Genomic DNA, 25,413 nt, shown 5'->3' with positions numbered 1-25,413 from the left:
AAATAAGATGATATATATCCAAATCGAATAATATTATGATCAAAACCATGGTAAGAATAAGTTGACTCATTTATATATTAATACTTATAACTTTTGAGATTATAGCTATTAACCATAGTACTATCATTCCCTGAGAAAAATATAAACTCCAAATGAATCAATAATAACTTCCATTTCATTCCATTCTTTTTTGAATGGTTTAATTTCATGTGTATATATACTTAGTGATGGTTCCTAAAGCAATCACTCGAAAACGACCCAAATGAGAATCATAAAGAAAAGCCCCTATGATGGGTGTAAAATTGGACATGGCTCCCCACATTTCATATCATTTTTTGTTCGCTCTGGTGGCCACATGCAAGTGGTACTCATTCCTTAGGTAATTTATCATATTTGCATGGAGTCCAATGCTGGCAAGCTTTTCAAATGTTTCGTTTGCTGCATTGGAGAGAGAGGAGCAAAATCAAAATGTAGGACACATTTAGCTTTTCACATTAATGTATATGGTCCAATACATTTAGTTCTTTTAGGACACTATTTAACATTCAATGTAGGATTGAACCAGAAGCATCAAAAGAGATCAAGATTATTACAGTTTTTGTTCGCAATGTGTTGATAACTGATGACTTCCCAACATTGGGATATCCCACAAATCCCACAGAAATTGCTTGCCTGTCACTCTTCAAGCGAGGAAATTGTCTTAAAACTGAGAGAAGAGAAGCCTTCAAAAACAAAATTAAAACTAAAATTAGGTGATGAATTGATAGAATCAAGCCACAGTTAACATAGTAAATTGTATTTAATAAAATTATTAATATGCAGATATACTATAGCTACCTTGCCAAATGACTTGTTGACGCTAGCATGAAAAGCAAGAGTTGGATATTCCTTGGATAGTACCCTCAGCCATCCTTTTGTTTTCACGTTTATTTTCCATCTGAGTTATGACGTATTTGATATAAGGTCTGGTTTGAATTTAATTACAATAGAGAAAAATGGATAAGATATGTATATCAATTTTTAAGATTGGGAGTTAGGGCATATGAAGCTAAATGTTCATTGAATACTTGTAATTAGTTCGCCAAATACAAAGTGCACAGCTAATACTAATTAATTAGTTAGGCTTTAAATCGATGTGTATAGTACAATATGAGACCGAATAACTGAACTTGGTTAATCCTTTTTCTCTTCTCCATAGAAAAATAAAAGTGATGTTAATAGACAATTAGAGCAAAAATACAGTTACAACTTACAAACCAGATGCATTAGGCATTAGTACAATATAAATTACATTTTAATCTTTGCTACATCTCACCCTAAAATTAAAGCTGCATAGATTATTTATCAAAATAAGTCGTTGACTTTCTGTCAAACATCAATTTTACATACAAATATGCTCATATATTTATATGTTCACACTGCAAATTCAACTTATCTCAAAGAAGGGAAAAAAAAAGAAACTGCAAATTCATCTTATCTAAGTTGACAGACTCCATAACCAAAGAACAAAAACAAAAACCAAAACTTTACCTATCAATGGCCCCCAAAAATGGCTTCTTCACATCCACCACTGCTTCCACTTCTCTAACATCAATCTTCCTTCTCTTCACTCTCTCTCTCTCTCTTTTCCTTTTCTTCCTCAACGGTTCATCTCACCACATCGATTACCCATCATCATCATCATCATCACCTCTGATATCTCAAAACCATCTTATTCCATCGAATTCGATCAAAGTCTACGTATCAGAACTCCCCAAATCTCTCAACTACGACCTCTTAGACATGTACTGGTCCTTTGATTTCGATTCCAGGCTAGGTAGCGATGCAAACAAATACTACCCTATTTTATGGGGTCGGGCGGCGAATGGGATGAGCGGCTGTGAACTCTCCCCGATTTTCCAGGCTACAAACAAATACTACCTTTGCCATTCCCATCTTATGTCCTTACCAATTTCCCTCCTCAGATGACAACTGTATCATCAACATTGTAGCCCCACGATACACCCCATCCTACCATTAATTCTACCATTCATGATCCACTTACTCGAAGCTTTGATGTCCCTACTGTTGCTGCAAAAAATAAACGTAAAGCTGTGGTTATTTGGAATAAAATCTCAATCGTTTTAATTTTTAAGTTCCAAAAATAAAAATTTAATCGTATATAATTCGAAAAAAAAAACTATTACGTTTTAATTTTTAAGTTGCAAAAATAAAAATTCAATCGTATCGAAAAAAACTGTTATTTTTTGAATATAAAATTTAAAAAAAAAATAAGTCACCCATGAATTTCTCATAAACCAAGAATTCGGTTATATAGACACACTTTATATAAAAATAGATATAGAATAATTCTAATATAGAGACATCATTTTTGTCACTACGGTGGAGACATTTTTTTGTCCCTTGATATGTGATCCAATGGTATTAAATATGTAGGGAATACGATAGTGGTGCTAGAGTTTAGCACAAAGTTTATTTTCCCCATAAACTGTCAGAACTTTCTTTTTTTAAAAAAAGTATAACTTAATATTTTTTTTTATAATTTGGGTATGAATGGTTTCTCTTCTTATTGAGAAAAGGAAAATAGAGGATCCTTATGGGAGGTTGAATCCCAGTCAATGGTGAAAGTTTTTTTTTACTTTGAATGTTTATGGTTCAAGCCATGTTTTGAGACGAACTTACGTGCTTTGTGGAAAACCCAAAGTTTCTTCAAGTCATTGACAGTGACTTCTCCTTCGATGCTAGAGAAAAACAACATTTTGGAGTGAGAGAGGGAAGCTAATACTGAGAAAAATCAAAAAGATAATGAAATGGGGGTTGGAGCTCTATAAGAAGAGATTTGATCTAAGGTTGCATTAGATCCACAACTTTGATGAAGTTTAGGGCTTCAAGCGATGGAAGATTGAAAGTTCCAGCAGTCGAATGAATGAGACCTTGAATGATTGGGATTTGAAGAGGTAACGATTGGATTGTGGGAGAGGTAACGATTTGATTAGGAAACAAAGTTAGAGGAATGGTGAAGAAAGAGATTAGAACTCCATTATAACTATTAGTGTACAAGTCAAATCTTTCCCCATATTTAATCTCTCACTGTCTTTTCTCTTCTGGTTTATTTTGTCAATTTCTTTAATATTCGTACACACTTAAGATAGATGACTCATTTGATTTGCTGAATCAAGTCAATCTAGAATATATTACTCTGCGATTTGAAGCTCTGAAAATGAATCCAAAGCTGCTAGACCATGGTCCATTGTATATACATGAGAGATCGATATAGAAAATTTATGTTATCAATTCTCAACCTTCTAGTTCTAATCTAAGTCTAGCAATTACAAATAATAAAACACAAAAACAGATCTCTTTCGATAAGCTTCTCTGTATTTACTTTGGATCCAAAAAACTCTTCAATAATGAGGATGGTAACTCCCAATTTATAGACTTCCTATGGAGTAGTAACAGTAGGCGCTGCTAATTAGGATTGGTAAAAACAATTCCAACAAGAACTACAATAATGAGTATATATGATTAATCCAATCTAGTTATCTAAACTACAAAGATGTTATTTTCATTTAATGTTTTTTTTTTGAACTAACAACAACACATCATTGCAAAGAAAAAAAAAAACATGATAATATTAAAAGAAAAAAAAAACTCACAAGACCAAAACTGGATTGGAATTGTATCTTGAAAATAAATATCAAGATTTGATGCACACGTGTAAAAAAGAAATAGAAAAAAAAATTATTTTTCAAATTATAATCTACTGTTATCTACACATTACTTACTCTGAGAATCACAAAGTCATTATAATCAATGGTCCAAAAAGTGTCAGCATTCTATGGGGACAAAACCAATGTCACCACATTAGAAGTATCTTAAAAAATTAAAAGAAATCTTAAAAAATATGTAAATTTTCTGTGAAATTATAAAATTCTTTAAGTTTATGTAATTTTTAATTGTTATATCATTTCCTAGTATATATTTAGATTCTTACATATGTTATGTTTTTTTTAGAGAATATTTTTTTTAAATGCTACATTAATAATAAATAATAAAAAGATTAAAAATTTAATAGAAAAAGATAATAGTAGAAGAAATTGATAAAGGACCCCACATCACTTCCTTAAGTTTGTGCTGTAAATAAATTGAAAGATAGATTCATAGGAATATTGTTCAGCTTCATTACCATCAAATGATTACATATACATTGTCTTTATTTTTTTTTAATGGGAGAAGGTAAAAAAATAATAACGACCTTTTGTGATTATTATATATATTATTTATAAATTATTATGATAATGGGAGAAGGTTATTATTTATTATATTATTATTATAAAATTCTTGTGACCCTTTTGTGGTTGGTTTAAGAATTATGATGAGAAGAGTTGTCTAACATTCATTGGTGAAACAAAAGTAGTGTCACCATCAAGATAATGGTTTGCTAAGATGACATTAGAAGCCTCAGAAGGATGAAATTTATCCCAAAACACATATTTGGATCTGTCCAAACACACTTTTGATAGAGGAACACATGAAATTATATCTCCTAACGTTCCGGGAAGGTAGCAGCAAGAAGAGTTTCGATATTCAAAACCTATTTTTAAAAAACAAAAGAAAAAAAAATCATAAAGCATGAACACAATCAAAAAATGTTGAGAAAAAAATAATTTTAAAACATACCATATTTTATGTAGTTGTCAAGGATATCTTCTAGAGCATGGTAAGTATCCCCATACACAAACTTTGACCCTTTGAGATTGAGATTGAGCTTTGCAACAAGGCTTCTCAATTGGGCATTGAATGACTGAGCTAGCTCATTAGGGAATGCTACACAATTATCTCTTACTTTGGGATTAATATCTCTCTCCAATGGCATGCACCCAATAGGTCCCACATTAGCCATCACAATCTTCCTAGCTCCCAAGTTGTATAGTCTCTACAATATGTGACAAATATAACCAAGTTATAATGGTTCAAAGTTTAAATGTGATGAAAATAAGAAAATGGCTATTTTTTTATGTTACATTAAGTTGTTGACTCAATTTTGAAATCATAGATCCCACAAACTTGTCTGGAGACACCAACTTCTGTTTCGAAAAAGAGGGACGTGGTGCCACGTAACTATTGAGGTCATTTGCCCCAATTGTAATTGAGAAGAGAGATTTTTCAAACAATTTCATGGTAGCTGGAAGACCAATTTGGGAGATAATGTCTTGCTTTGTATTTGCAAAGTTATCAATCTGTGCATCAAAATTTATTCTTCCTCCCTATAAATCAAATTTGAATCATCCAATTATTGAGACAAAATAATAATAATAATTAAAAAAAAAAACTTGTAAAACTTACTAAAAAACACAACACTTGATTGTTGAACAATCAACAACAAATTTGTAAAACTTACAAATATTATTCCAGTTTCATTAAGTATTCCACTTCCACCAGAAGCGTAATTTACACCATCAAGAATTATTGGTCCAGAAGTTGTGGGAGCTAAGTAAGGTGGAGAAAAATGCTTGAAACCCAATTCTTGACCTATTAAAACAAAATCAAAATCTTAAATATGAGGAGAAACACAAAAAGAGCAAACTAACAAAAGCTTAAAAAAAAAAGAAACTTGCCTATAATGTCAATGTATGTTCTTCCATTTGTGTATCTACCACTTGGTGAACCGAAATCAATTCCATTCGGAACATAGTTAGCCTTTGATAAGGAAACAATATAGTTGTTGTTTCCAGCATCAACTAGAGAATCACCAAAAATAAAATTAGCAGGAAAATTTTTTCCCAAGCAGATTCCAAAAAATGCTAAACTTATATATGTGTGGAGTGTCAAGGTTACAAAGTTTACTTTTTTTGAGTAAATATCCATTAAGACAATCATGATTCAAAAAATAGACCTTAGAATTTTGTATTAATTTTAAAGCTGTATAGACTTTGGAGGTTTTTAATGACCAAACATACTACAAAATAGAGTACAATTATTTTTTTTAGTTATTTATTATTATTATTTGAAAGTAAAGAAAGTACAACTTAAGAAAACACAAGGAAAACGAGAAAATAAGAATATGAAACTTTTTGCTTATGAAAACCCTTCAAAAACTTTCACCAACTTAAAGCCAAATAAAGTAAAAGAACATGCACATTTGTTGGAGCTTGAAGCCAAAAACATATGCCATTTTTATAAACAAGTGCTTTTGTTAATACTTAAATGGTAACATTAATTCTTCTGCCAAAATGAAACAAAGAAATATTAATTGCTCCTGCAAATTTTAGGCCAACCTCTTGGAATAATTTCAATGTATCAGAAAACTAATTATAAAAGAGGGGAAAAAAAGAATAGTCAAGATATGAGAACTTTTATGTATTGCTTTCTACTTTTTATGAAATTATCCAAGAATTTTTGCTGAAAGCTATTAAAAATCAACTTAGTTGAAAATTGAATGGACCATCAAAGGAAGTAACCTCTTAGTCACTCCTTTCCATAATAGGTCGGCTATACATATGGGTATAAATCTATATCTATAATAATAATATTTATATATGGGTATAAATCTATATCTATATCGACCTACACCTTAGATTTTGGTTTATCATTTTGTCATATTGTGTGAAACTTGAATATACGACAAAAAAAAATTAGTAACAACGATCATTGAAAATAGCTTTTTTATTCTTTTCTTTAAAATTAAGAAATTGATTAGTGCGTGCAGTTTTAATAATTTTTTAAAATTAATTTATTAATTATGAATGAAATTTTAGGTCTAATATTTTTTTATTTTATATAAATAATATAAAATTATATAATATATTTATATTAAATATTTTTTTTAATATGTAATTAGCACAAATATTAATAGTATAAAGTTTTATGTAATTAAAAATATCATTTATTTATTTATTTCTTTATAGCTAAAATAATTTTTTAATAGTAAAATATACATCTCTTCTATGTATAATAATTGAAAATTATATATATTTAAATTACATAATTTTATACTTGTTAGTTTTGGTCTTTATATAAAAATTCAATTTCATAGTATTAATAATAATTTAAATAAGGTAAATCATCCCATGTTTTTATTGAAAGAGAGGCAAATATTTTAAAAATACTATTTATTAATTTAAAATCAATGAATCATGATTTATTATCTTTTACGTTGCTACTTTTTTTTTTAGTAATCTAATAAGTTAAATTAATATTAATATATTATTTTAATTGATAAATTTTGTCTCTTCTTTCCTAATGCCATATTTTTTTTAAACTATTAAGATTTATATATAAACTAATTGAGATGTATATTGAAAGTAATTATGAAATAAAAAATTACAAAAATTATAAATAAACACACAAAAAAAAATGTATAAAAGAAAAAAATTAATTTTTAGATATTTATATAAACTTGACCAACTAGCATATATGTATATATATAACTAATTAGGTAAGATTGATATATCCAATAACCCATAAAAAATAAAAGGAAAAACATATTAATTTCTGAATAAATTGAAGTAAATGTAAAATACTTAATTTACTTAAAGTCAATAAGTATAACCCTCACATAGTTTGTATAAAATTATTACTTAAAAGACATTATTTAACATGTACAAAATTATAAAAGAAAACACAATCTCATCAAAACATTAATAAAACAGATAAATAGTACAAAAATTATAAAAAAATGAAACCTCATTTGATTTATGTTTTCTTTTATATAAATATATAGAAGATAAAAATATGAGAAATTAAAATATGAGATTTTAAAAAAAAAAAATAATCACAAAATAGATAAATTATAAAGTACGAATTAGAACATGTCACACATGGCCGGCCAGAGGGTGGGGCAGCCGGGGCCGAGGCCCCAGGCCCCACAATTTTGGAGGCCCCGAAAAATTAAAATTAATATTATATATATAAAAATAAAAATATAATATATGTATATATATAAATTTTGGTTCAACAATTTTCATAAAAAAACTTACAGCACAATTGGTAAGAGAGGGATTTATTGTTGGTTGGTTGATGATCTTTCTTCAAAAAAAAAAATAAATAAATAAATCATATATTTTTAAAAAATAACTAACAAGAATAGTATAACTTAAATAAAAAGTACATTTATTAATTATTATTTAACTTCTTAAATTTATAAAAACTTATAACATATATTAAAAAAAATTAACATAATTTTTGACATACTATTGATTTTTTTTTTTTTTATAGAAGTCCTAAAATATATAATACTTCAATCAAGATACTATTAATTATAATCAAATATTACATTAAGTTTGGGTACGTGTGAAAAAAATTATGTATTATATGGAGATAAAAGAGTTAATTATATTGTATCAAAATTTTAATAATAAATAATATCTCGGAGCAAAAATAAAAAAATATATTTATTTTAGTTTTTTATAAAAGAAAAAAAAAAAAAGCCACGTTTTAAATTTCGTCTTAGGCCTCTCAACACCTTGAGACGACCCTGATGTCACATAAACTCCTAAGGTATTTGTTATGAGAGGGAAGTGTTGGGATATGCATGTATTTGAAGGGAACCCCTTGATATTATTAGTAGATCAGTCTAAATCTTAGGGTGTTTGTTTATTTTATGTATTTTTATAAGTTTTGATTTGTATAGAAATGTGGGCAAGAAAATCACTTGTTGGAAAATATGAAACTCAAATTTATAAAGGTATTCATATTACACGCTTAAAGTTTGTGGGACCTACCACATTCCCACATAAAAAAGTACACTAGATACTGGAGTTGTTTCAAATGTCACACATCTCTTTGATAAAAATATAAATAGATATTTATAAATTATTGTGAATAAATCAACTTTAAATTATTATATATAGTTAAGAATTTTAAATATTTTTTAAATGTAGAAGTATAATTTAAAAAAACTAAAATTATCAAAATTTAATAAAATATTTTTATTTGTTAAAAATAATTAAAAATTTTAAGTTTTACAAAGATTGAAAAATGCAATAATATGTGTTGTATTCATTAAAAATAAAACAACTAATGTCACCTATGTAATATTAATGCCGCTTAACACTCTTTGTGCATTCTTTTATATAAATATATAGACACAGAATACTTCGAGTATTATTATTATTATTATAATAGGAATGGGTCAATAAAAAAAAGGGAGAGAAAATTAAGGAGATATTTTCTCCACCTTTACCACTTTTACGCTAAGTGGATTTTATCAACAAAAAAAACATAAAATAAAAAAATTAGCTATAAAGAGAGAGAGGGTGGAGGGCAGTTAAGAAAAAGGTTTTGGAAAAAATATCTTTGGCAATTGATACGTAAGAGTGAAACAAAGAAAAAAAAATCTGAGAGAAAGAGAAAAGAAAAAAAAAACTGCATTATTCCAAGTAATTTTTCAAGCTCTGCAAGGGTAAACAAAGATCCATAAATGGATCTACCTCTCCTTCTTCTTTCTTTTTGTTTTTGTTTACTACAAAGAGTTATTCCAATCTCCTTTGATTCACTAAACTTCAGAAAATAAGTTGATGTGATATATAATCAAGGGAAAAGAAAAGACTAATATTTTTATGCTACCAATTTCATTATTGATTTCTATAATTCTCTTCGATTCACTAGACTTCAGAAAATAAGTCAATATGTGATATATAATCGAAGAGAATAATATAAATCTTCATGGTGTCATGCTGCCAAAATTTTACAATGTGGGGATCATTTAAAAAAAAATAATTGAATTGAATAAGGTACATCATGCAAATTACAATGAGCCAAAAATCAATTCTGCTTCAGCTGTTTACCCTCGGTTGAATCAAAGTGCTTAAAATTTTCTCCAAAAAAAATATTAAAGATATATATGTTAATCCTTGTAAAAAGAGAGAATAATAATATATACAGTCATGCCACAAGCTACTGTACAAAAAAAGGGGGTTGGCGATTAATCCCGTTGATTCGAAATCGCCCAAGCAAAAAAAAAGGCTCGCTATATCTGCTATGAAAAAAATATTAATTCATGATGTGCAAAGTGGTCCAAAGAGATAAATTATCTTTCCGAAAAGGTCAAAACGCATATATATATGTATGTGTAACGCCCCGATTTTCCGAGACGTCACACTAGCTAGTCCGTTTAAAACTATTTAAGATAAAGACAATAAAAGACTTCTTTAATAAAAAATAACTAAGCATGAGATCTCATTATTTTTAAAACAAAACATTTATTTATTCATAACTTTAAAATATTAAGCCTTACAAAAACTATTTGAATCATAATCTTAAATGAAATATTTTTAAACCAAAACATCGTGACAATCCCCTAACATGTAATCCACGCCTCGAGCTCGCCATCCTCACTGCTTAGTTTTGTCTTTACCTGCACACAGAGTACCCGTGAGCTAACGCCCAGTAAGAAGAGCTATGTAGGACATAACCCCCCCCCCCCAACCAGATAACATAGTCATAAGTATAACAATATCACAACATCAAATCAATTCATACCATACTTGCATACATATACCAACATATCATATCACATACTATTCTCAAATACAATATAACATCACATCACAGTAATCTTAATGCATGTTATACTCACACACATAACACATAGTATCTTATCGCACATTGTCCTCACATACGATAATCTACTCCCACTCATGTTGATCAGACATGAAGTGTAACTTGCCCTGCCTTGTGCTGTTCTCACACTCGGCATCCAATAGGGCAATCCCTTATCACAAGTTGTACTCGCCCATGATAGGATAACCTGCACGTAAACCCATACAAGCAGCCAAAAATATATCCTGCAGTGCTATGCTCACACCAGCAGCAGAACCTATCCTATAAGTGCTATCCTCACACAAACAGTCAAAAGCCTTATCACTATCACACACTAATAACATTAGCATAAAACAACAATCTACCATAAAACATGTAAATACAAAACCCATAAAACAGTTGTATGTTTCAACATACACCCTGTGCACAGATGTCCACTCTTCTTACCTCAGTTATTAAGAACACCTTCTTGCTACTCCAAGCACCTCAATGAATTTTCTTGTTGAGGACAAGATCCTCAAATCCCGCTGCTTAAGACTTGTTATCTCGTCATTACTACCTATAACAACACATGGTTCAAGGCCCTAACATTAAAATTCGTACTCTTACAGTACAGCAGAAAGATCACTATTTTTGACCAACAACTATACTAATTCAGTGAAAGTTGTCTTCATAAAAATTATAGGAAATTTTATTATCTTTCCAATGATATAAAGATCATTAAAAATGGCTTAAAACTGAGGGAGTTATGATTGTTTTACTGAAACTATTTCTGAGAAGGAATATGGAGTAACGAATTACACAACTTAGCAAAAATATAAACTTTTGACATTGAATGGTTCAGAACTAGAAGATAACATCTTCATCAAAGTTTTAGAAAATTAAATTCTCTTTCCAATGATACCAAAATCTTTGAAATTGGAATTATATTCAAGGAGATATTACAATTTTACCAAAACAGTTTTGCAAGAAAAAGATTCAAGAAACGAATCACATGATATTGAATAAAACTAACTTTTTGACATAGTATGACTTCGAATTAACAAAAAGTTTCTTCATAAAACTTATGGGAAATCGAATAAGCTTTCTAACGATATAAAAATCTCTAAAAACGGATCAATATCAAGAGAGATATAGTCACTTTACTGAAACTTGTTTTTTCTGAAAACGAAAAAATATAATAGGTCTGATGCCTAGATAACATTTAGCATTATTGAGCAAGAAAATATTTCATACCTCTTCACATATTTCTATTTGATGTCTCAAGCCCGCAAGCCTTGATTATAAATCCAAAACTTTAAGAATGAAGGTAGAAAATAAGAAGAATTGTGGAAGGTTTGAGAGGAGCAAACATGAAGAAGAATGAGGCTTTGACTAATTGGTTTGGAGAGGAAAAATAAAACTATGATAGTTTAGGGTTTGATAAAAAGATTATGAGATATCGTATTCTGATAGGTTTAGGTTAACTAAAAATAATAATATATAATAAAATGCTAAAATATTATTAAATCAACAAATATCTAAATTTTTAAATTTTAAAAGTAAGCCCTTTATTTCGTAACTTTAGGCTCAGTTTTCACCTATAAAAATTCCGAATTATGATATAACTATTTCAACAAAATTTATAGATTTTTGAATTATCTTTCCAACGTCACTGGAATCACCTCAATCGGAGCTCTAAAACTCTAGATATGATCATTTTAGTAAAACAGTTTTTAATCCTGCGAATTTATCAAAACCTACGAATTTTTGTGACATTAATCCATTATAATGTTATTTAATGCACTCATACAATAAATTAAACCCACTAAATAATCTATAAAACTCTAATAGACTTTCATATTGGGCTTTAATTGAGTAATTAACCTAATTCATAAAAACACCATAATATTACCTTGACACTTACTATAATTTTAACTATGTTTAGAAATCTATCAATACTATTCTAAGCAATAGTCTCTATTCACTATTAGTAGAAATAAATGAATATTTATTCTCACACAAATTGTATAACAAATAAAATTTAAAATATATGTATATTTTTACCGGGTATTACAGTATGTGTAGATGCCTACCAAATTTAATTTATGAGAATACAAATAGATATATATATATTCAAATATATATATTGGACTGTTTGTATAGATACCAACGTGTTAAATTGAGGATTAAAATATTGTATGATATGTATATCTATGCACACTACATACCTCGTGTAAATGCATTTAATTAAAGGATATGTGAGATGCATACAGTGAGATATAGTGACCAATGAACTTTGGCTATTCAAACTAATATGATAAATATATGTGTTTCGATATATGTATTTCATGCATGTACACAAATCTTAGTTCTTGTTGGAGTCGGCAGTCTTGTGGAAAATTGACGATTAGTAAGGAGTTGTATTTATAAACGTGAGCATCTTAGTATGCTAAAAAAAACAAACAGAGATATTATCCAAATTATATAATTCAACTCATGATTGAATTATAAAGATAAATACCCTAGATACATACGATTTGAATAATTTAAATTAAAATTGAGATAGTATTTAATAAAACATAAATTATTATTCCTCAAATTTTGGAATAGATAATCAAATATCAGTCAAATAATTTTTTTATTTCTAAAAAATAATAAAAAGATTGCAAAACTGAATTTCATCACAAAAAATAAAGTGGTAAAATTCTAAAAGTTACAAAAGATAATAAAAAGATCTCCAAACTAATATGTATCACCAAAAAGTGGTAAAATTCTAAAGCCATACAAAATGGCACAAAAATTCCAAATGAGCTCACTAAAATTAATCTTGGAATATTAAAGAGGTCACTCACCTCACCAAATTTCAAAGAAGTTATTAACCTCACAAAAATCTCAAAAATGGTAATTTTACCTAAAAAATTAAAAAGTGCACTAAAATTCAAAGTCATAGCAAATTAAATGGCATTCAAAAAAAAAAAGGTCATTCACCTCATAAAAAAAAAAATTAAACTTGGAACTACGTTCGACTTGATTCCTATAAAAGGATACGTAGGCAACTTAGCTGCTAAGACTAAGTGCAGTCGCCGATACCGCAAAATGGTATCAAAATACAAATCTTAAAATTCCATACAAGGTCATACACCTAGGAATTTTTCCAAATATTCAAATAGCAAAGGAATCTTGAAAGTGGTCATCTACCGGAATCCTTATATCCAAATTCTAAATTACCGTATTCTGAACTACAAGTGGCTTGATCCGTCACAAAGAAGGTATGTAGGCAGCTCGGTTAATTAAATGGACTGAGTTCAGCTGCGATTCCAAATTTACCCCGAATTTCCCTAATTTATTTCAAATTATTTAATATCATTGTGATTGGAATCAAACGGTATTTCCTTCAAATAAAAGGATTGTAATTAAGAGGTTATTCTTATAATCTGGGATGGGTCGAACTTAAATTAATAAACTCTTATGCTATAAATTTGGCATAGGTGAAATTGTATTTTGCATTTATTTTTAATATTTTAAATGTGAAATTTTTGCTTAACATATACGTACCTCGCATCTAACTTTTTACTACTAATGTATAGGGGTGTTCATCAAACCGCCCAAACCGCTCAAATCGCCCGTACCGCACCACACCGCAAAAAAAAAAATGCGGTTTGAAATTTTTCGCGGTGCGGTCGCGGTTTGAATTTTTCCTAATCCGCGTGGTGCGGTGCGGTTTGCGGTTTTAAATTGTTAATATGCGGTTCAAACCGCACCGCACCGCACATTATAAAAAGACCAATTTTTTATATATTTAGGTCTAATATGTGCATGTTCAACTCAAAGTCCACTAATTATTGTATTGTTGACACTTATTTTTTTTTTCATATTTATATTCAAGCCTTATGGTATTTTGACAAGTTTTGCTCAAAGTTTGTTGTATTTGTGATAGTTTAATTATTTAGTGATAGTCTAAACCGCATAAACCACAAAAACCGCACCACACTGCACTATTTTTTGCGGTGTGGTTTTTGCGGGTTTTTAGTTTCACGGTGCGGGTGCGATTTGGAAATTTAAAAAAACCGCACGTGCGGGTTGGTTTGAAAAAATAGTCAAAAACCGCACCACCCGCACCGCAAACAACCCTACTAATGTATATATACATGAATACTTGTAAAAGTTATATATTAAATATAAATTACATTTTAACAAAAATAAAATTTTTTTGTAAGGACTTTCCAAAAAAAAAAAAAATTAAAATAAAATAAAAGAAATTATTTGAAATTAAAACTACCACCAGTATTTAATGGTGGGCACTTAATGTTTCAATGTGGGCGATGCTAAGCTTATTACTAGTATTCCTAATGGAGATAGGGAAAAAGAAGATAAAGTGTTATGGCATTATAGTCGAAATGGATATAAAAAGACATTTAAAATGAGGGAGGTGTCCTCACAATCTAATCCTCTCAACGAATGAATTCTTGGTGGAATTCGTTGTGGAAGTTGAAGGTGCCTTTGAAAATCAAACATTTTGTGTGGAATGTTAGAATATTTTATGTGGACTAACATAATTAAGTGTTGCTCACTCAATGTCGATATTAGCGTATAATGATAACTATATAATCGGTAATGCATGGTATTGTCATCGAGCCATAATGGGATGGACATAACGTACTAACACGCTCGGGGTCCATAGACACGCTCTAAAATATTTTTGGTCAGCCCATTGGGCCAAGACAATGAATTCTCTCTATTTGGACTATAAGACCAAAAGACCCACTAATCCTTATAAAAGGGGGGTCATGTCCCTTATTGGTGACTAAGGATGTGTGTGGGTATGTGTGTTTTGAGAGTGAAAAGAGTAGTGTTCATACGCACTCCTTGCCCATATATTTTCTTTGATGTGTACATTGAAAGAAGAGGATTGATCAAGAAATCAATACACATTAGAGAGGTATGTTTATTATCTTTTAATGCCCTAAATATAATGATTTGATTTTGGGTTACTTGTTGAGCATTATAATTGTTAATGTTTAAATCTTTTATATGATTATGTTTTTATAATACTCATTGTGAAGTAATTTTTAACAATTGGTATCATGAGCCATCTCATTTGATTTTAGGGCTTGATAGTAATAAACTCATTTTGTTTCAAATTTTTCATTTGAGAGTAATATTTTTTTTTTCGAATTGATATTTTGATGATATATAAAAAATAAAAAAAATAAAAAATGATTTGGTGGGTTTATCCATTTTTTTTAGTATGTTTGCAAGTGTACAAAGTTTTGAGATCCGAGGAAACCCATTTCGGGTTTTTGTTCTCTCTGAATTTTTGTTGAAGAAATTATTGTTGAAAGTATGGCTTGGATTTGTCTTAGGACAATGTTCTCTATCATTGTTGTATGCATATCGTGTGATAGAGATGCTCAAAGAAAAAATGGTTGTACAAACTCATTTTGGTTCCTTATTTTCGAATTTATTGTTGTATTTTTCTGGGCAAAAATGGAGAAAATTATTATTGAGGTCGACAGAAAATAGGATGAGGAACAAAACCCCTAAAACGTCGACCAAAATGGTGGCCGGAGGCGTGTTTTTCACTCGAGTCACGATCCAGGTCCTACGGATTCGAGACCTGACCCGCGCGCCTAGTTTCTGGGCGAAGAAGACGGGTCGTACGACCCAAAGGACAGAAAAAGACGTGGTTTAAAGGCCTGAACTCTTTCGCCGTTTCAAACCCGAACGATACACGACATGTCGTTTTCATGCCCAGCTATTTAAAAAAAAAAAAAAGAGGGAAAAGAAACAGGCGCATTGGGGCGCGTGTACAACTGTTTTTGGACATTTTTTTTACAATTTTGCTCAATTTCAATTCACCCACTTAATTGTGTGATTTTATTTTGTGATTGGTGAATTTCAATGATTAATTAACATATAATTATATATTTAAAGTAAACTAAATTATTTTATAATAAGTATTCTCACAATTTTATTTTGCATATTTTATTGATTGAAGACGTAGTTATATTCATGCAACTAAATTATTTTATGTTATTGGCATTTTGTGAAAATATAATTATGCTATCAAATAATTAATTGAGTGCTTATATTTTCACTTATCGTGGATCTAAGTATGTCAATTTTATTAATCATAAAATTGTGAGAATTGTAATATTTTATTGTTAATTAATTTAATCTCATACAAGGCCAATTTTATTTATTTATTATTCCATAATTATATTATATGTATGCCTTTTGTAATTTTGTGAGTTTTATTATTGTAAATTCTTTTTCGGCATACACTATGAATAACGTGTCATAAAATATTAATTATGGTTAGCGCATATACTATGGAATTTTGAAAATGTGCAATTGGCTTTATTTGATAATTATGAGATTAAAATTATTTATTGAATGTGTTATACTTACCTGTCGTAAGTTTTCACATGTCAATCATCAAAAATTGTGGTTCCTGTTGATATTTAATTTTCCCGTATTAATCACAATTAATACTAAGATCCATAAATGCAATTAGTCATCCTGTCAATGATTTTAATTGTTAGTTAGGATGCTTAGATGATGAAGGAAACACATTAGATATCATGAACCACACAATCTTTTCTACCCAATCGGTAGTGGATTAGCTGAATTTGGTTATGATATTTGAAGTTGTTGTCCTTACTTGTGTAAGAGTCATATGTTTTGTTTAAACGACTTTAGCATGACATGATCGTTTCTGTTGAGAGATCATTGAGAAAGCTAAGAAAACGAGCAGATTGCATAATCCTTGTTTTCACATAGTGGCACTACTCTAAGATATTTTCCTTTAGCTTTAAGCAATCCTAAAACCTAAACCGCCTAGTTACCAATTGGGACTATAGTATGTTTTGTTATATCGATCTCTCATTAGAAAATTGGACTAGGCCTCAAATTGATAAATCTTGAAATCACATTTGAATTTAAAGATGCCAAGTTATTGTATGCTCAGTGGGAGTATTGCGACGGGTGTTAGTTAGTTTTAGTGAGGTATATATGTGTCGATCGATCCTTATTGATAAATTTTTTATGAGGGTGAAATCGCTTAGGAATTTTTCTTGAGCATATGAAGTGATATTCCTATGTTTGCTTTGCAATAATGAGTTCAGGAAACTAGTACGTTGGTTTTGTGCCTACAATTAGTTTCAGTGGAACTTGTGAATCTTCTATTACTACATTCTTACGCTTAAGGATCAAGATAAGACATAGATCATAAGTGGACAAGTTTTGGGTTAATATTACAATGGATGTATGATCACAACTGTCTATTCTATTGTGATAATCATGTTATTTGTGAATGCTCATAAACACGATGTAATAAAGATACTGGATTAATGCATGTGTTCTCAATATCACATTATTGTTGCTACCAAAATTTGAAGATGGCTAAGGTATAATTAGATGACAATTTTGGATTGATTGAAGTCTAAATAAATTTTCCACGTAGTAATGTGGATGGCTTAGTATCAACTTTGGACAACAAATGGAAAGAATAGACGAATTAAAGCCTTGTCTTGTCTAAGGATAAAACACATGCTAATCATGTAAGCTGTTTGTCCATAAAGTTTTCATGATCTATAGTACCATGTATAAAATATTGAGAGATATCGAGTATTCGTTACTCTTTTTTGATAAGATCTATCTCGTATGATTGTCTTAAACATAATCTCATAGTTTTGACTCATCAAAGTTTGAAGGTCCTTTTTATGTTTTAAAAGGCTTTAAAGTGGAAAGCACCTAAAGAGATTAATCCATGCATGCATGATAATATTTAGTCACTTTTTAGGTGTATTGACAAGTGCACAATAAGACTAATATAAGGTCTTAATTGTTGTATTGCATGCATCTTGGTTTAATGGTTGTTATTATATTTGAATGTCTCACAGGCCAAATTATGTGTAGTATACATATCCTATCGATATGATATCATACATAATTTATTTGACTGCCTATTGCATGATGGGGATTAATATGGTGTTTTTTGATAATATTTGTCCAAGTGGGAGAGATATCGAAATATTGTATGGACTAATATAATCACAAACATAATTCCATATTCACAACCATGTTAGATGTTTTTCTAAAGAGACCATATGAGATTAGTTTTTCACAGCAACTCTCAAGATACTGAGATTCAATGGATCATATCGTTTTATTCTGAATAGTCTCATGAATGTTGTGACTGAATAAGGGTTTACATCTAAGACTATTTAAGGAGTTTTAATATTATGAGGCAATATAAGACATTGCATTTGACAATCTTAGATTTTAATCATATAAGAGAAGACGAATATCTCAAAAGTTTTATTGATGTCTCTCCTAGCTATTATTGTTGATAAGCATATAAAGCTACATATGTTGGAGTTTTAAATTGGCATTAGACATGTTTTTTTAAACTTTTCTTTATGGGATAATTGGGTTTATCCCTCATTTTGTTGCTTCCGCTGTTATTATTAATGACCTTCTATTGGCCAGAATATGATAAGAAACTCCATATGTGGACAAAGAAAGATAAAGGATCGAGACAATTTGACGAACTTGTGTTTCTATGTACGAGATAAGTTTGGTTACATATACCTCTAAATTTTCTAATTTATAGCCATTGGTAGTTCTTAATCCTTATTTGGAGAATTGATATGGTTATATCATGATTTCTAAGATATGATCAAATGTGAAAGTTTTAGGCTTAAATTCCACATCAATTGGGAGATTTTCTTGATGGTCAAAGGAAGGTGAATTAAAGCCTGTCCACTAGAACAGTTGGAGCAACTGGAGCTCCCATTACACCTAGAAGCTATTGTTGGTTGTTGGCTGGGCTCGATTTGCACCACTGGGTTTACCCAGCTAAGTCTACCACTCTAACAATGAATTTGTTATGAGTTGTAAAGTGGTGACTATTTGGAAATCAATATAAGGATGTGAGAACTAAATTCTTGTTTAAAGATCATATCTTGTTAAATGACTCAATTAAGCTTGGAGAAGGTAACTAAATAAAGACACCCGAGTTTAATGGATTTAATCCATTTTGAGGCAGGGCATTATGATAGTGATTACTGAAATTCTCAAAATGGTCAATTCAAAGCATTATCGTTAGTCAATACTATGTGAGAGATCAGTGGGAGAAATATAATGTTACTTGATACAGTACATTGCTCATATTTTATGATAGACATCTATTTTGGAGACAATTGAACTGTTATTTGATAATCTCTGGAAGAGGAAGAATCCTTGCTGAATTTTATATGGTCTAATTATTTTAGATTCTTCGTGAGATCAACAGTAAACTAAATTGTCTCATAGTTTGCATTGACTAACTATTGTTGTGATTAATGTTTTGTTTTCATTGAGAATTTTTTAAATAGTCTAAAGTGTGATTTGTTATGAAAGGCCTAAAGTCCATGTGTATTAGTAATAACGAGAGATTAGTATTGAAATTGTCCCACGAATATATATATATGCTTATTGAAGGCAGCCTAGGGTTCGCTCAAGTACATGCATTCCTATTGGGATATCTATTGCAGGCATGCTGGATTAGTACTTGAGCTATCATCCTTATGGTACCAAGGATTTGTTACCAATCGACAAGCCAATATTGTGACATATAAAAATTGATTTTACTGATATCGATTGGATAGACTGCATGGATAATAAAATTCACTTATAAGCATTTATGATTCTAGGAGGAGCTATTTTGTAATTAAGTGTCATATGAACACCTACAACTTCCTCTTTTATATAAGAAAGTGTAATGGTATGGGGAGTTATATGTGACTAGGTGTTGTATGGACATTTACAGTATCCTCATTTGTAAAGGTAGAATGTGTGGCGTGTTACGAGGAAATTGATTGTACATTACAATTGTGATATTTTGTTTCAGTGTTAAGAGTAGTAGACTCTACTGTGAACTTACTGAACTTATGTGATAAATATCGCAACCATATCTTTCTCTCGGAACTTGAGAAGCATTATTTCTCCACTATTGGTGATGACGTTCCATATGTAGTGAGAAAGTTGTGGGGTCCTCTATTGGTGTCATAACACGCACTTACAAGAAACATGTCAACGACTACACTGACACGGCTTACCTGAACGTGTCTACTAAGAAGTCATTTCTTGTTTGGATTGTTGGAGCCAAAGATGTATTTGGTCAGTGGGAGTCACTGTTTTCATGTATGATAGACATGTTAAGAATTGCTTTTGGTTGTTGAATACATGCATATTCTGGATAACTCTTTGATATTGTGTGTGCACACTTGTTGATGCGAGCTAGTGGCTTAGTCTCCGTGCTATAGTCGAGTGGATCCAGATCAATAGTTATCGTCATGTTATATGAATCTCAGATGTTTCGTTATGCATTATATTTGTATCCTGTCGATATAATATGATGCATAATTAGTCTTATAGACATTTGTGTTTCTTGAGATTTCTATCTATTGACACTATTGCATAGTGAGAGCACATACATATTAATTATGCAGTCCAAGTGGGAGAATATTAGAATATTTTATGTGGACTAACATAATTAAGTGTTTCTCACTCAGTGTCGATATTAGTGTATAATGATAACTATATAATCGGTAATGCATGGTATTACCATCGAGCCATAATGGGATGGACATAACGTACTAACACGCTCGGGGCCCATGGACACGCTCTAAAACGTTTTTGGTCAGCCCATTGGGTCAAGGCAATGAATTCTCTCTATTTGGACTATAAGACCAAAAGACCCACTAATCCTTATAAAAGGGGGGTCATGTCCCTTATTGGTGACTAAGGATGTGTGTGGGTATGTGTCTTTTGAGAGTGAAAAGAGTAGTGTTCATACACACCCCTTGCCCATATATTTTCTTTGATGTGTACATTGAAAGAAGATGATTGATCAAGAAATCAATACACATTAGAGAGGTATGTTTATTATCTTTTAATGCCCTAAATATAATGATTTGATTTTGGGTTACTTGTTGAGCATTATAATTGTTAATGTTTAAATCTTATATGATTATGTTTTTATACTGCTCATTGTGAAGTAATTTTTAACATGGAAGACTTGTCATGGGTGGCTGGCCATTAATAATGTGCTTGCCAAAAGTGGTATGGATGTCGAACCCTGCTATAAACATTGTCATGGGAAAATCAAAGAAGATATCTGCCATGTATAGTGGGGGTGTAAAGAGAGTATTGAGATTTGGAAAAAAAAAAGCTGACTATGAGAGCAGATACGACAGTTTAAATCAAGTGATGTGGTGTTGTTTATGGATAAATTGGCTAAGGCTTGGACTGCAGACACTTTTGCTTATTTTCTGGTTGTGTCCTGGTATATTTGGAACATTAGAAATTCCATTACTCATGGTGGTTGCAATCCGATTGCGGGGAATGTGTTGGAGTGGTGTGGGAGGTTTGTAATAGGGGTGTTCATCAAACCGTCCAAACTGCATTCACCGCATAAAAAATGAGGTTTGAAATTTTTTGCGGTGCGGTTGTGGTTTTCAGTTTTACCAAACCGCACGGTGCGGTGCGGTTTGCGGTTTCGAATTTAATAATTGCGGTTCACCTCAGCATCCGACCTTTTCTCCATCTGTCTTGTTGTCTATGTTGGTTTTGTGGTACTAAATCAATCAAGTACGCAACGGAATAATATTTACTGATTATCATCGTACCACATCCTCAGGATCACCACATATATTAAATCTGAAATAAAAGTACGAAAATAAAATTTACCTCTTGAAGCCTAGCTATCAAGGTATCATTGTTTCTTTCTGTAAGTTGTACCCTTGGATGATGACGAAGAACTCACACTGTAGTCTTCCAAATTTTCCACCACACACAAAGAATAGTTTGGGGTATTAAGATATGTATTGTATATTGTGTTCTTGTATATTGTCAACACATGAACAAGAACTCTCAAAAGTAATGATGAAAAAAGATTTAATAAGATTAATTATTTTCAGGCTTCATAAAAAATACGTATCTATTTTATGAGTAGCTGTTGCAGGAAGCAAGTTGAGATCCTAAAAAATATAAAGGTCATTCTTGTGTTTCCCTTGCAAAAGGATTAATCTAATGTCCTAGTCCTTTACATAGCATCTGTCAGGATAGAAACATTGTTGTCTTGAGAAAATTTAGGTCAATAAATTCTAAGTTATAGTAGGCATATGTAATTAATTGTTAAGAACTAAAGGCTACTTAGATGAATTAGAAGACATAAATGTTTGACCTATGTGCTCAATTGACAAACTTGAGCCATCACGGAAAAATAGTTGCTCTTGTCCAAAATACTTTGAGCTTTGAGCAAGATTGGCAGCATCTGAAGTGAAATGATTAGTTGCACAGGTGTCTGGATACCATCTCATGTCCCACTCATTGGAGGAAGTCAAGAAATTAGCATGAGTTAGTGTTGAATTCGTGTTCCCAGTGGGAGATGATGTAGCTGGAAAATTCTTGTCAAACCTATAAAAGCAACTTTAAACAGTATGTCCAAGTTTGAGGCACAATTGACATTGAAGTCCATTGTTAGTGATCCTCTACCAAAGTTAGGATTACCTCGACCTAGTGCAAAAGAAGGTGAGCCATAGTTGTAGTTTTTGAAATTACCATAGGAACCACCACCTTGATAGTTTCTAGATGCTAGCTTCTAGGACCAAAGTTAATGTAAAATCAATTGTATGATGATTGTTGAAACGGTTGTCTATAGCAACCACGACCAAAGTTAGCAAGATTTTCTTCTAGTGTTGGATCTGGTTCCATCACAGCTACATGAGCACTCAGATCAATTTCATGATGAATCTTTTCAATCTGAGATTCAGATGCTAGCAGGAGTGCTTCAATTTCAGTAATAGAGTACTGTTCAAGTCTTGTATTTGTGGATATGACAAAGGTGTCATATTCACTAGGAAGGCCCTTAAAAATTACTTGAACATGATACATTGGAGAAAGAACATCACCTAAAGATGCAAGCAAATCAATTATTTATTTGACTTTGAGCATGTACTTGTTGAGTGATAAAGAGCTTTTCTTGAGGTTTTGTCGCTTTATTTAAAACTCCAGAATCTTGGCAGACACTTGAAGAGTGAATTATTTTTCCAATGTGGACAAGGTCTGACTTGTAGAGTCACAACCAACCATAAGAATGAGCAGAGTGGGGAGTCATCAATGGTAAAAGCCATGAAACAAGAAGTTGATCCTGAGCTCCCCAATCAAGATGAGAAGGATGGGAGTCATTGATGATAAAATCCAAGAAACAAGAAGTTGATCTTGAGCTTCCCAATCAAGATAGGTAGGATTATAGACATTTCTAATGCGATCCTCATCAATCAAGTACTTATGATGGTGGATCGTGGCCTTGGACAAAGCTCTGCAATCAATTTCCTCGGATCGCCACAAGAACTTGTTGTTTCCACAAGAGGAAATTATAATCACTCAACTTGATCTAGAGACTGTGATTGAAGTAGATCAGAGAGGATTCATTTGTATTCTTCTTTTTGGCTCGTTGAAGACATGAAGTAGAATATGGATGATTCTGCTGAAAGTTGTTATTGCCTAAGTTCAAAGTGTCACTAGAGACAATGCTTTAGCCATTGCCAGTAACAGCATTTTCCATTAATGGCAGAAAATCAAGCTTTGATACCATATTAACTTTCTTATACATGATTGAATACTATGAAGAACAAAGAAGAAGAAAGAAAGAGAAAGACAGAGAGAAAGATTGAGAATCAAAGGATGAATTCTCGTATTATTGAACAGAGTACAAAACAAGAAATTTACAAGCCAACTAATTCTAACTGAAACAGTTTGAATCTTAACTAACTTGCCTAACCATTCTCTAACTGAATTTGTACCCTTAACATTCCCAAATAATTTTTCCTTGTATAGTCTTGCCTGACCATTTTCCATTGTTCTGATATCCTGTCAAGCCACATTACCATCCCTTATGATTTTGTTGACAAAAAGCTCACAAGTACATTTTGGTAATTTCAATTAGAAGTGAATTTCTACAACGTTTAAAAATTGAGAGGACAAAGATCGAAGAAAATTGTGAAATTATTTCTTAAACCCCAACCAAAATTCAATTAGTTAACGAACTCAACTGTCAAAAAGCAAGCTTAATTGGTCCAATGGTTTATATAAAGAGATCAATTCTACTCATTTCAACAAGATAAAAGTAAGAGACATAACAGAGAAGATAGACACAGTAGAGAGAGAAGTTACATTGAGAAAATTAAAGAGATAACTAAGAGTGAACTAGGTTTTAAAATTGTATTAAACAACATTGACGATTATGTTGGCTTGGCTTAGTGAGTTAATGAACGTTGAGGGATTACACCATAAAAGACTTCTATGATTATTTCCTTTTAGCTCTTAAGATTGATATCTCATTCTCAATCAAAAAAGAAGGGTGGTGGTAGTGCTTTCAAAATGGAGTAGGACCAAGTTCATTGTTTGAGTGTGATCTTAAAGGTAAAATTATAGAGGTTAATTGCAACATATGAAAGCTAAAAGTCCTACAAAATTCATATATTTCCAACAATGTATTCTCTTAAACTATTTTCCAACTTTCAAAGTTCAATACGTGCACAATTTGTCAAATGTTAGAAAACAAGTGATTTGTGAAATGTACTTATGTAGTGAGGAGTGGCCAACATTGTAATATTGCAAAAATTGAAATGCATTCATTCTCACATAAAAGGATAAAAAACTAGTTTCTCTCCCTCTCTGACTATTCAAAGATCCTTTGTCTCATGGATTTATTATGTGGCCAAAGTTTGGTGTCCAAATAAAGACAACAGAGCCAAACAAGACAGGCAGAACTCATAATTAAAAAAGATCCTTTTCATATGCCGAAACATTGAATCTAAATTCTAATGACGCCCAAAT

At 30.9% G+C, this 25,413-nt stretch overlaps 1 protein-coding gene and 1 long non-coding RNA gene across 3 annotated transcripts; both read right to left on the bottom strand.

Moving 5' to 3' along the window:
- Positions 1-234: 234 nt before the first annotated feature.
- LOC133030203 (uncharacterized) lies at positions 235-2,169 on the bottom strand. 2 transcript variants are annotated; one of them, XR_009684075.1, is made up of 3 exons: positions 838-2,169; positions 594-722; positions 235-438 (listed from the first exon to the last, which is right to left on the bottom strand). It is a non-coding gene; the product is annotated as an uncharacterized LOC133030203 (long non-coding RNA). The 2 variants fall into 2 exon arrangements; XR_009684074.1 differs by having other exon boundaries at positions 235-722; positions 838-965; positions 1,531-2,169.
- A 1,860-nt stretch (positions 2,170-4,029) lies between these two features.
- LOC115699966 (GDSL esterase/lipase At4g16230-like) lies at positions 4,030-24,432 on the bottom strand. Its single transcript, XM_061103232.1, has 9 exons — positions 24,304-24,432; positions 24,121-24,196; positions 23,222-23,483; positions 22,778-22,989; positions 5,619-5,741; positions 5,402-5,532; positions 5,025-5,267; positions 4,681-4,936; positions 4,030-4,594 (listed from the first exon to the last, which is right to left on the bottom strand). Exons 1-9 carry the CDS (start codon positions 24,430-24,432, stop codon positions 4,371-4,373), a joined length of 1,656 nt encoding a protein of 551 aa, XP_060959215.1. The 3' UTR covers positions 4,030-4,370.
- Between the last annotated feature and the right edge of the window lie 981 nt (positions 24,433-25,413).

This window comes from Cannabis sativa, chromosome 8 (assembly GCF_029168945.1).
Source record: "Cannabis sativa cultivar Pink pepper isolate KNU-18-1 chromosome 8, ASM2916894v1, whole genome shotgun sequence".
In the NCBI taxonomy this organism is placed as follows: domain Eukaryota; kingdom Viridiplantae; phylum Streptophyta; class Magnoliopsida; order Rosales; family Cannabaceae; genus Cannabis; species Cannabis sativa.
The sequence above is the reverse complement of the archived record's forward strand: the minus strand, read 5'-3'. Positions and strand labels throughout refer to the sequence as shown.

Coding starts and splice junctions, on each gene's coding strand:
- LOC115699966 (XM_061103232.1), bottom strand. CDS start 24,432: ATGGAAAATGGTCAGGCAAGACTATACAAGGAAAAATTATTTGGGAAT. Junction 22,990..23,221: donor CGTGGTTGCTATAGACAACC/GTTTCAACAATC, acceptor TTGCTTTTATAG/GTTTGACAAGAATTTTCCAG. Junction 5,533..5,618: donor AACATACATTGACATTATAG/GCAAGTTTCTTT, acceptor TTGTTTTAATAG/GTCAAGAATTGGGTTTCAAG.